This window comes from Apodemus sylvaticus, chromosome 2 (assembly GCF_947179515.1).
Source record: "Apodemus sylvaticus chromosome 2, mApoSyl1.1, whole genome shotgun sequence".
In the NCBI taxonomy this organism is placed as follows: domain Eukaryota; kingdom Metazoa; phylum Chordata; class Mammalia; order Rodentia; family Muridae; genus Apodemus; species Apodemus sylvaticus.
The window spans coordinates 174377351-174391541 of NC_067473.1; the positions used below are offsets into that span (position 1 = coordinate 174377351).

The window sequence follows — 14191 nt, forward strand, 5'->3', positions numbered from 1 at the left end:
AATGATTATTTCCTGGACTCCTTGCCGGAGTATGCCGGACCTAGCTGGTATGTAAGAAAGTCTCTTGTTTTTGAAAAATCTTGGTGCTACAATAGTAACCCTTGCTTAGTATTGATAGTTGTGGCTTCCTCCTCCTCCACTTCCTTCTTCTCTTCTTCCTTCTCTTCCTCCTCCTCCACTTCCTTCTTCTCTTCCTCCTCCTTCTCCTCCACTTCCTTCTTCTCTTCCTCCTCCTTCTCTCTTCCACTTCCTTCTTCTCTTCCTCCTCCTTCTCCTCCACTTCCTTCTTCTCTTCCTCCTCCACTTCCTTCTTCTCTTCTTCCTCCTTCACTTCCTCCTTCTCTTCCTCCTTCTCTTCCTCCTCCTCTTCCTCCTCCTTCTCTCCTCCACTTCCTTCTTCTCTTCCTCCTCCTTCTCTCCTCCACTTCTTTCTTCTCTTCCTCCTCCTCTTCTCCTCCTCCACTTCCTTCTTCTCTTCTTCCTCCTCCTCTACTTCCTTCTTCTCTTCTTCCTCCTTCACTTCCTCCTTCTCTTCCTACTTCTCTTCCTCCTCCTCCTCCTCTTCCTCCTCCTCCACTTCCTTCTTCTCTTCCTCCTTCTCTTCCTCCTCCTCCTCCTCCTTCTCTTCTCCACTTCCTTCTTCTCTTTCTCCTCCTTCACTTCCTCCTTCTCTTTCTCCTCCTTCACTTCCTCCTTCTCTTCCTCCTTCTCTACTTCCTTCTTCTCTTCCTCCTCCTCCTCTTCTCCTCCACTTCCTTCTTCTCTTCTTCCTCCTTCACTTCCTCCTTCTCTTCCTCCTTCTCTTCCTCCTCCTCCACTTCCTTCTTCTCTTTTTCCTCCTTCTCTTCTCCTCCACTTCCTTCTTCTCTTCCTCTTCCTCCTCCATTTCCTTCTTCTCTTCCTCCTCCTCCACTTCCTCTTCTACTTCCTCCTTCTCTACTTCCTCCCCCTTTTCTTCCTCCTCTTCTTCCTCCTCTCCCTCCTCCTCTTCCTCTGCCTCCTTCTGTCTCCCCCTCTTCTGCTCCTCCTTTCCTCATTTCTCTCTTCTTCATCTTCCTCCTCCTCCTCCTCGTTTCCATCTTTTTTATTTTATAAATGCATTATAGGAGGGCTAAATGATCAAAAATGTCACCTAAGAATGCGATGTGTTCAAAGGTTTTCTCACATGTAGATCAAGTCAGTAATTTAAACCAGCAAATGTTGCCTTTGGAAACACAGTCGTCTTATAGTCATTTACTCTACTGCAAAATACTGGAGATGGACACTTCCTTCTTCTCTTCCTCCTCCTTCTCTTCCTCCTCCTCCACTTCCTCTTCTACTTCCGCCTTCTCTACTTCCTCCCCCTTTACTTCCTCCTTCTCTTCTTCCTCCCTTGCCAGAGATAGACCAGCCTTTGCGAGCAGAGTCTTTATGTGTGAGGTCCGGAAGACGACAGGAGGGCTGCTGGAACTGGAAGCGAGTCTGGGGTTAAGACTGTGCACCCATGTGCATCCGTGGCAGGGCGGAGCCATAGAAAGTCAGCATGCAGGATGCGAAGGAGGAATGCCCGTAGAGCTGGACACAACTTCCTGTCCCTCTCTCCGCTTCCTGTGTGCTGACCTGTGATCACGCTGCTGTTGGAGAGACTCCAAAGTGTAACTGTTTTATTCTGCCTGTCAGCTCTTCCCTGACCTGAGAGACTTTATGAACTCCAGTTAGGGGCTCCAGTATAGAAATACTGACAATGCCGTGGTGTGAGTCAGTAAGATGTTCAGGTCTACAATTAGTTTGGGTTCAAACTGTAACCACATTTCTGGAATTCCAGTCCTGTTACCTGATGGGCCCAGGAGAAGATGAAGCAAAGTCATAGTACACCTGGTGCATAAGTTTTCAATAAGTGAGAACTTATTACTATCTATCTATCAATCTATCTATCATCTGTTTATCTATCACCTATCAATCATCTATCTCTATCATCTATCTATCTACCTATCTATCTATCTACCTGTCTATCTGTCATCTATTTACCTACCTATTTTTCTATCTATCTATCTATCTATCTATCTATCTATCTATCTATCTATCTTCTATCATCTATCTATCTATTTATCTATCATCTATCTATCATCTATCATCTATCAATCAATCAATCATCTATCTATCAATCATCTATCTATCTATCTACCTACCTACCTTCCTACCTACTTACTTATCATCTGTCATGCCTTACTATCTCTGTGTTACCCTACACATCTTCTTAGTACTTTGTCTCTTAGTATCATGCACAAAGGCAGGGTGATAAAGCTTGGTTAACTAGCTTTTTATGGGGAGTTTGCATTGCTGGCTGCAGAAAATGTAGGCGACTTGTTCACTTTGGCTACTGATTACATTTCCCAGCCAAGGGAACCATCTAGACAAGTCTTAGCGGAGGCTTTCTCAGCAATGACCAAAATACACCGTTAGCTACCTGAGTCCCGGGGTGAGAGGAGCCGGTGGGTATTTCTCTTCCAGGTCAGAAGCCAAGAATGACTGACAAACTGTTGTGGCTTGAGAGTGAAATGCCTACCATGGCTCATGTGTTGGAATACTTGGTGCCTAGCTGGTGGCACAGACCTGGGGCATGCTAGAACCTTTAAGAACCTTTAAGAGGTGGGGCTTAGCTGGAGGACAGGGGTGGGACACACCTAATGGACACACCTAGAACTTGGAATGTATCTGGCCTGACTGCCTTCTCTTTCCTGATCCACGGAGTTATGAGCAAGCCATGCAGTACCCTGCAGAAGGGACCCTAACACCATGAGCCCAAAGAAGTCCTTCTCCGTAAGCTGCACACAGCTGAATCCTGGATTTGGAATGAATGAAACTGTCCATGCTTGGCACATTTTCGACCAGGCTACCTAAGTCTTGTCAGATACGCATCATCAGATGGAGCAAACCTGCCTCACCTTCAGGCTGATGTGGTTGGTCTCATTGGTCTCCAGAGGAAAGATATTTTCAGAGGGAATGTGGGACCATTTCTTCTGTCGAAGTTCATGATCTCTTCTGTATTTTCTATAGCGGGAATAGAACCAACAGGAGGTGATTATAAACCGGTTCCATTTGGCTCCCAGATACCAGGACCTGGACCCCGCTGTCCTCAGGCAAGCAGACCCTGAGGTGTGGCTCTGTGCTCCCCTGACTTCTGGCTTTCCCCTTCTCTTGTTCATTTCAGTTTCCCAAGCCCTTCACTAGGACAGTGATTCAGGATAATGAACTGATAGTGAAAGGAACGAAAGAAACGAAAGCAAAACCAGAATACAGTAGACCCTGATATCCCCAAGAGGCAGAAAATGTACAATCTGAAACTACCATTGAGCTCACTGTATTCCTGAGTAACCCAGTCTCCTCTTCATACTTTGCCCTTAAAAGAAGAAGTTTAAGTCATTCCAAAAGGGCTTGAGCTGTACGAGGCCCCATCTCAACATTCATCCCAACATACAAAAGTAGAGTTTTCTAATTCCTTCCTCCAGGTATTATACGCAAAGCCTTCTTGAGTTACAGGAAAGATTCACTTTCAGCTTCATGAAATACTTTTCCAAAGTGGTGGACCAGTTTCCCACCGTGAGAACCCTCCTTTCCAATACTCTTGATATTTATAATACAGTGACTCACGGTTGCTTATTTTATATTTGTTTGATTTCTATAAAGAAGACCTTTCCAAATATTTTCTGCCTATATATATATATATATATATATATATATATACACATATATGGATACATATATACATATACACATATGTATATGAATTTTAATCTCTGTGAGTATGAGTGTGTGTATTGTCATGTGTGAGTGTGTATGTGTTGAGCATATGAATGTGTGAGTGTGTGCTTGTGCATGGGTGAGTGTGTGGTGAGTCTCGTGCGTGCGTGTGTGCGTGCGTGCGTGCGTGCGTGCGTACGCCACAGAGTGCTTCTGGAGATCAGAAGACCACCTTGGCTCCCAATCCGCACCTTCCACCTGTCTGAGGCAGGAGCTTGCTCTGCTATGCTCTCCAGGTCAGGTGACCTGTGAGAATCTGACATGCGCACAACCGTCCCTGGCTTCACCTGTGTTCTAGGAGTCTGAGCTCAGCACCTCATACCACACAACTGCAGTTGTCTGCGGAGGCATCTCCCCAGCCTCTTACAGGAATTTGTCTATGAATTATGAAAACAAACACGATCTCCCTCTGTGTAGCAAATACTTTCTTCTGTGTCACTGTCTTCATACTGTTGTTGTGTGGAAGGTTTTAATTTTATCCTGGCCTAGTGACTCATACTTTCTTCTATGGCTTTTGTCTCGATCTTAACTTAGAACTCTGCCTGGAAAGCCGCCCTGTGTCCGTTCCTTCTACATTTTGAAGTTTGGTTTTTTTTTACACATAGGACCTTAACTCTTGAAGCTCCACACTGAGTGGGCTGTATCCTTCTATTGTCTTAGTAACTTTAATTTTATTTTGGATGGAAAGTCAACTGTTCTGACACCATTTCCTAGATGGCTTGCTAATCCGCCCCTGTCACATCTGCATTCTTTTTTGTTGACCTACTTGTCTGGATTTATCTTCACTTTTTTTTTTTTTCATTAGATAAACCCTGACCTACAGTCTCAAGGTCATTTGCCATTCCCTTCTCAATGTTCCCTAAACAGAATGATTATCTTTCTTCCTCAGCTTCTATCTAACTCTAAAATTTCCTTTATTAAATATGTGAAAATAGCTACTCCTGACCAGCTTTTGTGACCCTAAACAGAGGCAGGAGGGGTGAATACCAAGGCATTAAAGTTGCCAGGCCGTGATGTCTGTGGCCCAGGAGATGTTTGGATTCCACAGAGCTGTCATTTATCCTGGCTTTGGATATAACATAAATCAATCTCTGTTTTCCATGCTTTAGTAGTTAGAAAAATGCGTACACCTCATCTTTTCAATCAGCTCTTCTTGTTAGACCTGGCCATTAGGAATCCCTTCCTCGGCCAGGCGGTGGTGGCGCATACCTTGAATCCCAGCACTTGAGAGGCAGAGGCAGGTGGATTTCTGAGTTCGAGGCCAGCCTGGTCTACAGAGTAAGTTCCAGGACAGCCAGGGCTACACAGAGAAACCCTGTCTTGAAAAAAACAAAACAGGAATCCCTGCCTCTGCCTCCAGGCTTAGGGACAACCAGAGCTGTTTCCTAGTTCCCTCATGGAAAGTGAAAGTTGATATACCCATCCGGCCTTAATTTCTGAGAGTTCAAATGGCCATGCTGTAGACAGTCTCCTGGATTCTGAGAATCACGGCTTTAGGACATGAACTCTTGCCTTCAGAGCAAAGATATTACTCTTCCCCCTCACCAGAGAAACATGCTATGGGGCTGGGCACTTACGTCATGAGTTGGTATAGTGATACTCTTACCAAAGTGTGTGACACACAGATAATTGTAACTTGGCTTGGGGGCATCCTGATAACACATCATAGCACATCGAGAAAATATTCGATGTTTAGTGTGCACGGGCAGAAGCTGGGGTGCTTAGTCAACGAGTGTTTAATAAGTCCCGTGTCTCTAGCCAGCACATGCTGTGCCTGAGTCAGGTGGGAAAACCATGGCTCCGGCGCTCCTCAGGCTGGAATTCTCGGCTCTTCCTATCCGCTACCCGCTTGACTGACCCTGTTGCCCTTTCCTCGTGCTCTGAACACTTGGGACAGATGATTTCTTTGGTGTTACCGGTTTTGTTTTTTGTGACAGAGTAGTGCAAGCCACCTCAATCTCACACTTTCTCACCTCAGTCTGGGATTACAGGCCTGGGTCACCACATCTGGTGGCATGGATGGTTTCTAAGCCTCCTCTAGACGGCACACTGTACTGTATGATGATTCTGCAATCCCTCACAACACACCAGTTGATCTCTGAAGATAGCTAGTTGGACACTGCTTGGAATGTGGCTAGCTGGACACAAGGCACGTGTGTAGTCTTCCCAGCACTCCGTGGAACTAGCCTGAGCTCACAGAGCTTCCATTTGAGTCCTGTGCCTTGATGCCAGGGCTCTGATCGACACCTCCTTTGAAGAAGAATGCCTTCAAGAACCCAGCTTTTCCTTTTTCATAAGCGCTGCCAATGGATACCAGACGTGTCCCCTCCTCCCTTCCCAGTCTGGAGGGAGAGCCTGTGGGGAGGAGGTACCTCAGCACGAGCAGGGCGATCAGCAGCAGAAGAACCACGATCCCCGTGAGTGTGAAGACAGCAATCATCAGGATTTGAGGGCCTGTGCAAGGAAGGAAGGAAGGGCGTGCATTAGCAGGACCCCAGCCTGGACAAATCCCAGAGCTTCTCCTGGTGAAACAGAACCGGAGGATAGGAGAGGGAAGAGCCCTTTCGGAAAAATATCGTTAATCTTTCATTGGTGATATGCATCCGGCATCTCCAGGCTCTGAAGGAAGTTCTTTTCTTACTAGGTAGCTCGGGGTTGCCTAAAACTTACGATCCCCCTCTGTGCTAGAATCATAGGGACATGCCAAGAAGTACATCCATGTTGATCATGATTTCTAACCAAATCCTACTGTCATAGGAACATTAAGTGGTTTCCAACACATAATTTGAAGGGATATACCCATACCTGACATCCTCCAGACCTGTGTGTCTAAAGTGGTTCTATGCAGAAAGAGAGAGACAGTTATTTTAAAATTCAGGACATATACTATAGGAAAGCCAGCTAGAAAGCTGGGCATGGTGGTGCACGCCTTTAATCCCAGCACTTGGGAGGCAGAGGCAGGCAGATGTCTTGAGTCCGAGGCCAGCCTGGTCTACAGAGTGAGTTCCAGGACAGCCAGGGCTACACAGAGAAACCCTGTTTCAAAAAACCAAAAAAAAAAAAAAAAAAAACCAAAACAGCTAGAATGTTAAACCACAGTGCTGCATACATTTCTGTCCAAGATTTCTATTATTGAGAGAAGTCAATAACCTGATTGTGTTAGAGTTGTGTGTATGTGTGTGTGTGTGCATAGTTTGAGTAGATGTCTTAAGTTCACAGATTTTCAGAACAGTAAGTGGAATTCAGGAAAATGGGAGTATAATTTGAGGAAGCACTGGAGGGACCTCCAAGGACGTGAGGGACATTTTCAGTGAAGAAGCCACAGCGGTAAACCGGTAAACCCAGCAGGCTGGGCTGGGCTCACATGTGCTGCAGAGCTTCCCAAGCTGGATGGAGGGAAGTGGGTTCCAGGAAAGGACTCAAACTGAGAGGCAAAACGTGTAGGAAGCTGGAAGACAGTGGGCATATGGTAAAGAAGGCATGGATTTCATTATAGCAAGGAGGGGGGAGGGAGGGGGAAGGAGAGAAAGAGAACAAGAGAGCATGCGAAAGAGGAGAAAGAGGGAGGGAGGGAGAGAGAGAGAGAGAGAGAGAAAGAGAGAGAGAGAGAGAGAGAGAGAGCTCAAATAGGGAAAGTGTTTTAAAAAAAAAAGACTGGAGATCACTTCTAAGTAATTAATGAAGTTACTCCAAGAAAAGATGAACAGACTTCCCATAATGTTCTGCCCTGCCCCACCTCCCTGTAACATCCCCCACCCCACCCCCCAGAGTCTCTAACATTGCACCAGGACACACAAGATCCTTGAGGGCACAGCCCGGTTGTCTACCAGCCAGCCTGCACCCACCATGAGGAAATTATTGATTTTTAAAAGGCTGAAAGTTCTGAATAAAAGTTTGGTCCTGCTTATTTTACTGAGTCAAGAAAAAGATGCCCAAATATGAAAATATATTAAGAACCTCTTCTACTGTAAGCTTACCACACACCTTGTAATGTTTTTGTTTAGTCATACTGTATCCTAAAATTTTCTCATTTTCTCTCTTCCATCTTCCTCCCACATCCCCTGACCCTCTCTGTTGCCCCTCGTCCCTTGCCCCGTCCCTTGCCCCATCCACCCCGCCCACCCCGCCCCTGGTTCTTCACACGCCATGAGGTCATGTCATGACCACCATGAGACCAACATGACATCATGACCACATTACTTTTGATGGATCCAGCACCTCACTGTGATCGGCACTTCCACCATGCTCATCACCTTTACACACTGCTACCACAACACACCCCTAGCCCCAGACAAAGAGCAAGTCTGTAGAATAAAAATACAACTCCACAGTGTGGAGTCACACATCCCCATGCCAGAGCATGAGTTTGAGCGACTCAGGTTATTTCAGTCCCTACCTGTCTACATAATGAGCACCTCCCTTTGCTAGACATAATGGTCTTAATTAGATAGTTAAACATGCTATTTAAATGAAATAGGTTCATTGTTGTTGAGACAGGGTCATACTCAGTAGTCCAGGCTGGCCTGGAACTCATTTTGTGGCCCAGGATTGCCTCAACTCATGGTAATATTCCCCTTCGGTATTCCAAATGCTGTGATTACAGATGTGAGCCACCTGGTTAAATGCAGTTGTTTTAAATTCAACCGCATTTTCATTTTGGTTCTTCCTTAAGTCAGGGTCACACTACTTCTAAGGCAAACCTTCTTCTGCCCTCTAGTGGCTCTACTGGTTATTGCATTCTGCCGGCTTCACAATGTACAGGGTGATTTCTAAGCCATAGGACAGACAGTAGGGCTGGAGGGAACTAGTTAAACATGCTGCTTTGCTAGAGGAGGAAGCTTTTAGCTATAGAATCAAAGCAAATGGACTCATGTCAACGAAATTGTCTTTGTCTATGCTACCCTGCTCGTGCAAAGCATCTGAAATAACGGTATAAGTGCTGGGTCCAGAGTATACTGTTTATATGTGTGTGTGTGTGTGTGTGTACATATATGTGTGTGTATATAAATATATAATATTTGATTATATATGATATAATGTATCATATTATATATAATATTATACAACAATGTAATACATAATATATAATATTATAACATTATTATATAACAATGTAATAATACATAATATAATATTATATATAAATATATTATATCATAATTAATAATGTATATTATTGTAATATTAATATTCCAATATATCATATATAATAAATTATATATTGAAGACATTTAATATATCAAATAATTGAATGCATAAATATTCAATTATTCCAGAGCAGCATGTTTCAGCAACAGGTCCCAGTGGCTTTTAGACCCCACAGTGTGTGGTATAAAAGACACATGAACAAGCAAATGTGACGTGAGTATCGTGCGGGGTCACACAGGGCAAGAGCCAGACTGATCATTTCCTGAGATGCTGAGAAAAGCTAAGAAGAGGTAAGATCCAGTTATGTTTTGAGAGACTGTTTGGGGGTCCTGCTGCTGGAGGCTGGGGGTGTTGCTAGAGAGGCAAATGTGGTGGCGGCAGGTCTCCCCCACCCCCAGATTACATTCCTAAAGCTAGCCACCAAGGTCAATTCCCTTATTTGGCTATTCCTATGCTGGGCTCATTCCTGAGGCTAAACACAGAGGCCCAATGATCAAAGCCACCCTAATTAACACGCCCAGTCAGAACCTACCAATCCATTCTAGCTCATTCTAACACAGCCCTCTCTGCTTTCCCTCTTAAAATTAACACCTAAGACACTATTTGCTGCTGATCCTGTCAGATTCAGATTCAGTCTCCCTGTCTGTTTGCCTTTTTATGTTTGGAAATTGGTGTTTGGATGTGCCCTCTGCCTAATGTGGGACCCAGGGGGAAACACCCCATACTGTGAGGGTCCTTTCAAAGGAAGTGTGCTCTGTGGGGGAAGGCTGTGCTCTTGAGCAGAGGGCCATTTTTACAAAGCATTCAAGTTGAGGCACGGAGTGGACATCTACCTGTGCAGCCTGATCTGCTTAGCCCATACAGCCGATCAAGGGGGAGACAGAAGTGGCCTGCGCACCTCTGGAGAGTCTCCTGCCTCTCTCTGCTATACATATTTCCATGGGAGCAGTGTAGGCTTACAGATTCAAGGCACATCTGGGGTTCAGGGAACCCCAACTCTGATCCTTTCCTTTACGTGGCAAACACACCACTCTCTGCACCATGTCCCCAGCCCTCAGGGAAATCTCGAAGGGGAATGGATGTTGGTCAGTCAGAAGGCACAGCGCGGAGGATAATAAGGTGGCATAAAGTTGCAGGGCTCTGAAGTAGGAGGAGCTGAGAGCAAGAGGAAGTGACAGGGAAGAAGGGGGTTGTGGGTAGAGTGTCAGGGTGCGTATTGGAGGCTGTAGTGATGAGGCTGGCCTGTGGTGTTCTCGCTCTGCCACAGGGAGTGACTTTACTGAAAGGTGGAGACAGAAACAGAAACTTATTAACAACAAACCTAACGTACCCGAGAGTACAAGAATTTAGCTTAAAAAATTCCCTAAAGAATAAGCAGAGAAATGGAGAAGCCTGTGAGAAAAACTATACTGCATCCACTTCTCCCCAACCCCTCTCTGTCCGCGTGCAGGCCAGAGGTCAGCACGGGGTGTCTTCCTCCTTCACCTGACACTGTAGTATTTGAGACAGAGTCTCTTCATTAAACTGGAGCTCATTGGCTGGGTGTCCTGGGTCATAGATACTCTTTGTTCTTTGTTTTTTTTTGTTTTTTTTTGTTTTGTTTTTTGTGAAGTGAACACTGTGTGTGTGAGTGTAAGTAAACTACTCAGGTCCTGAACAAGCACTTAGCCCATTAGTCTGAGAGAGAGGGGGGGGGGGGCAAGGTATGAGAAAGGGAGAAGGGGAGGGATGGGACAGAGACAGAGACATGGGGACAGATTGATGAAATGTTGGTTAAAGCTCAGAAGTATGAAGATAGCTATGGGGATTCTATATGGAAAGCTTAATAACTGCAAGCCTGCAGTAACCTCTGTTCAATAGGATGCGCTCCCCATCAGGACTTCCCTGACTGCTTTAAATCAATCATTTCCCACCCAGGGGGATTCACAGAGAACACACACACACACACACACACACACAAAGTGTTACAGTTTTAACACAGGCCAATCCCGTGAGACCGGGATGTGCCCTCAAAAGCAGATCAAACTTCATTTCCTGGTCACTGAGTGCTGCCGGGATAGACGCATTTCTAGCTCAGAGTTTTTAGTTCTTTGAAAAGTGATAAGTGAATACAGACATTGCGAAAAAGATTCAAAGTCAGAAAGATGTAAAAGGGGGGAAAAACCCTTCCATGATCTTATTACTCAATGGGGACTCGCATTAAATGTGTGTATATTTCTTTTCAGTTTTATTTCCACAAGGTTAGGGTATATTAGATAAAGAGGTGCGGCTGACCATCCTTCAGTGTTACGATTACTTTCTTATCATTTAAAATTGTTTGGAAAGAATGAATTTCAGTTGGTCGTGTGGTGCTGAATGAAGAATACACCAAAATTTTCTAGAACCCCATTAAGGGTATTTTCACATTGTTTGAGTATAAATTCCAACTTTTAAGATCTTTGTCTTGAAGATGATAGATTAGTAATATGGAACTACCAATTGTTACAATACGCACTGGCAGGCACCGATGGAATGTGCTTTGGATGTTATAGTCATGGAGCCTCAAGGCCAGCTCCCCGTGAAGGGTGGGGCCAATGCCCTATAGTCGAGTCTCATGGCATCGTGCACACAGCAAGACCAAGCCATGCCGAGGCTTAGAACCTCATCTATGTCCCTGTAGAGAGCCTTAGTGGGGTACCATGCTGCCTGGCAGGAGCCTGACACTGACCAAGGACAAGGACAAGGGCTTCAGGCAGGAATCTGACATTAGGGCATAATAGGGAAGTAGGTTAAGGCAGGAATTTTAATCTTAGGGTCGAAGGAAAGCAGGCTTCAGGCAAGATTCTGGGCTTGGACAAGGAAGTTGGCGCAGGTATTTTGGTCATTCTGACAAGCCCTTGGAAACAACTGTCACAGGACTTTGTTTATTGCCTTGACTATTTTGTGTTTACTGTCTTGCTTGTTCCTTATTGTGCAACTATCGGGTCTTAATACCTGCATGTAATCAAATTGGTATTTGGAAATTATTAAACCCGCCTTCAGTCTCAGAACTGACTGGGGTCATGCTGCCATGTTGTCTAATTGCCTTTCTTCTTTTTAATCCTCGCTCCTGCACTGGAGAACCAGTTGACTGACTGAGCGGGCTTGGTCAAGTCCCCATCACTGTCACCAAATTTATATCCTGTGAAGGAATGGAGAGGCTTTCAGGGCCGTAATCACCAACTACCTCTCACCCCGATAGAGCAAATATTCCTTGCTTAAAATGGCAAGTCTGTTGCAGTTACAGGGAAAAAAATACACATTTCTATGATTTTTTAATTTTGCCGATTTTCTGACCTTGTTTTCTAGGGGTCCCACTTACATGGAAACCGTCTTCAAAACAGGGTTTGAGCATGGATGACTCCCCAGGCTTGTAAAAGCCACAGTCACAAGCCCAGAAAGTCTAGGCAAGATGAGATGAAAAGAAACACTGCCTACAGCTTACGTGGAAACCACACTGGGGAAAGGAAACTCAGTAAGATTGTCTTACCCAGCCCGGGAACATCATTGGGGAGCCTGTGGTCCTTCCAGATGAAGTCAGGGCTTGTAGCCACCGGTATCGTTTTGTTTCTGTGGGTGTCATATTCCATAAGAACCTTATACTGTGTTAGAGACATAAAAAAAAAAAAGCAGAAGAAAAGAAAACCAGGAGAACATTTTAGAGCAGTTTGTGATGAGGGCTGACTGTGTGTGTCTTTGGGGACATGATCTTGATTTTATAGGTTAGTTTGACTTTAATCTCTTAATCCTCCAGCCTCAGCTTCCCAGATTTTGGGCTTACAAATATGAGCGAGCCATCCTTGGCAGTTACTAATTAGGCCTCTATGATCAGCGCCTTCATTTGAAGTCATCTGCTAATGGAAATGTTGGGCCAGGCTATCTTTGAATTACTGCTGCAGGTTGGGACAATGCTGTGTGACGTATGTTTGAAACACAGCTACCTTCTCCTACAGTCACTATCCTTCCCTTGAAATAGTCTCCATAGGAAGTTTACATTTAGAGAACTTGACTCTGGAGAATGGAACCTATAATTGCATATGTGGAAGGTCAAAATTAGCCTGTATGCTAGGATGTAGCATATCGACCCTCTGCTGATACTACCCTGAATATGAACTAGGATTCTGACAGCTCCCATGTTTTAAGAGTTAATCCCTAGGTTCTCTCCGATAGACACGCTATGGACTGTGGTTGGAGGCAGCCAAATGCTGAGATGTTTGGCCAAATTTGCTTTGGGAGACCTGTGTAGGGAAGAGTGCTCCCTTGTGTGGGTGAGGAAAGATCTCTCAAACACATCTTTGCATCTCTTCCAAGGACAGTAGGGGCTTCATCTCTTTGGATAAGAATGTGGGTTTCTTTGTGTGGTTCCTGTTAGTAACTGAAGCATTTAGGGGATATGACAAAATTTTTTTCCACAGCATGTACGCCAACTACATATTCCTTTTAAAGTCTTCCTTCCTTCCTTCCTTCCTTCTTTCCTTCCTTCCTTTCTTCCTTACTTCCTTTCCTCTCTCTCTTTCTTTCTTCCTTTCTATCTAGGAGGTAGGCATATCTATCATGCATGTGGTGAGTATATGTATCATGCGTGTGGAGGTCAGGGGACAGTCTTCAGGAGTCCAATCTCTCATTCTACCATGTGAGTCTCAGGGATCAAACTCAGGCTGTCTGGTTTAGAGTCAAGCACCCTTATCCACTGAGCCATCTCACTGGCCCCCAAATATAGTATTTCATTAAAGGTCCAAAATAGTAAACAAGAACTATGAATTCTCTGAAATGCTGCCTCAAATTTCTGGTGCCACTTTCTCAGGATGAACATCTTTTCTATAATTTTTACATTTGCCATTGTAGGTATCTCTCAAAAAGCAATGTCAATATATATACACTTATGTGAACATTTACAAATGAATACTATTTTTTTCTAGATGTCCACTTTTTTTTCCCCATGACCCGACTCCTTGTGGGAAAAAGCTGTTTACTGCTCGCTTGGTTGGCTGAAACAGTGGCTTTCACAGTTTAGACGGACACAGGTCTGTAAAGTATAAAGGCAGTGGTTCCCATTTTAAATTCAGTGTTGATCAGCCATGAACTCTATCCTAGACAGGAAGCTTCTTGTGGGAGATGTGGTGAGAGGAGCGGACCCACTCTCCTCTTTAGAGGCCTCTGTCTTAGTCAGGGTGACTATTGCTGCAACGACACACCATGACCGAGGCAACTCCGGGAGGAAAGGGTTCATTTGACTTATGCTTGG

At 44.8% G+C, this 14191-nt stretch overlaps 1 protein-coding gene across 1 annotated transcript in view; it reads right to left on the bottom strand.

Annotated features, from left to right (window-relative positions):
* Window positions 1-14191, bottom strand: part of Gucy2c (guanylate cyclase 2C) — a 95303-nt gene that overhangs the window by 38680 nt on the left and 42432 nt on the right. The window contains exons 12-14 of the mRNA XM_052172929.1: window positions 12437-12548; window positions 6153-6234; window positions 2925-3030 (exon numbers count right to left, since the gene is read on the bottom strand). Of these exons, the coding sequence (XP_052028889.1) occupies window positions 2925-3030; window positions 6153-6234; window positions 12437-12548 (300 nt within the window). The remainder of the gene's footprint in view (window positions 1-2924; window positions 3031-6152; window positions 6235-12436; window positions 12549-14191) is intronic.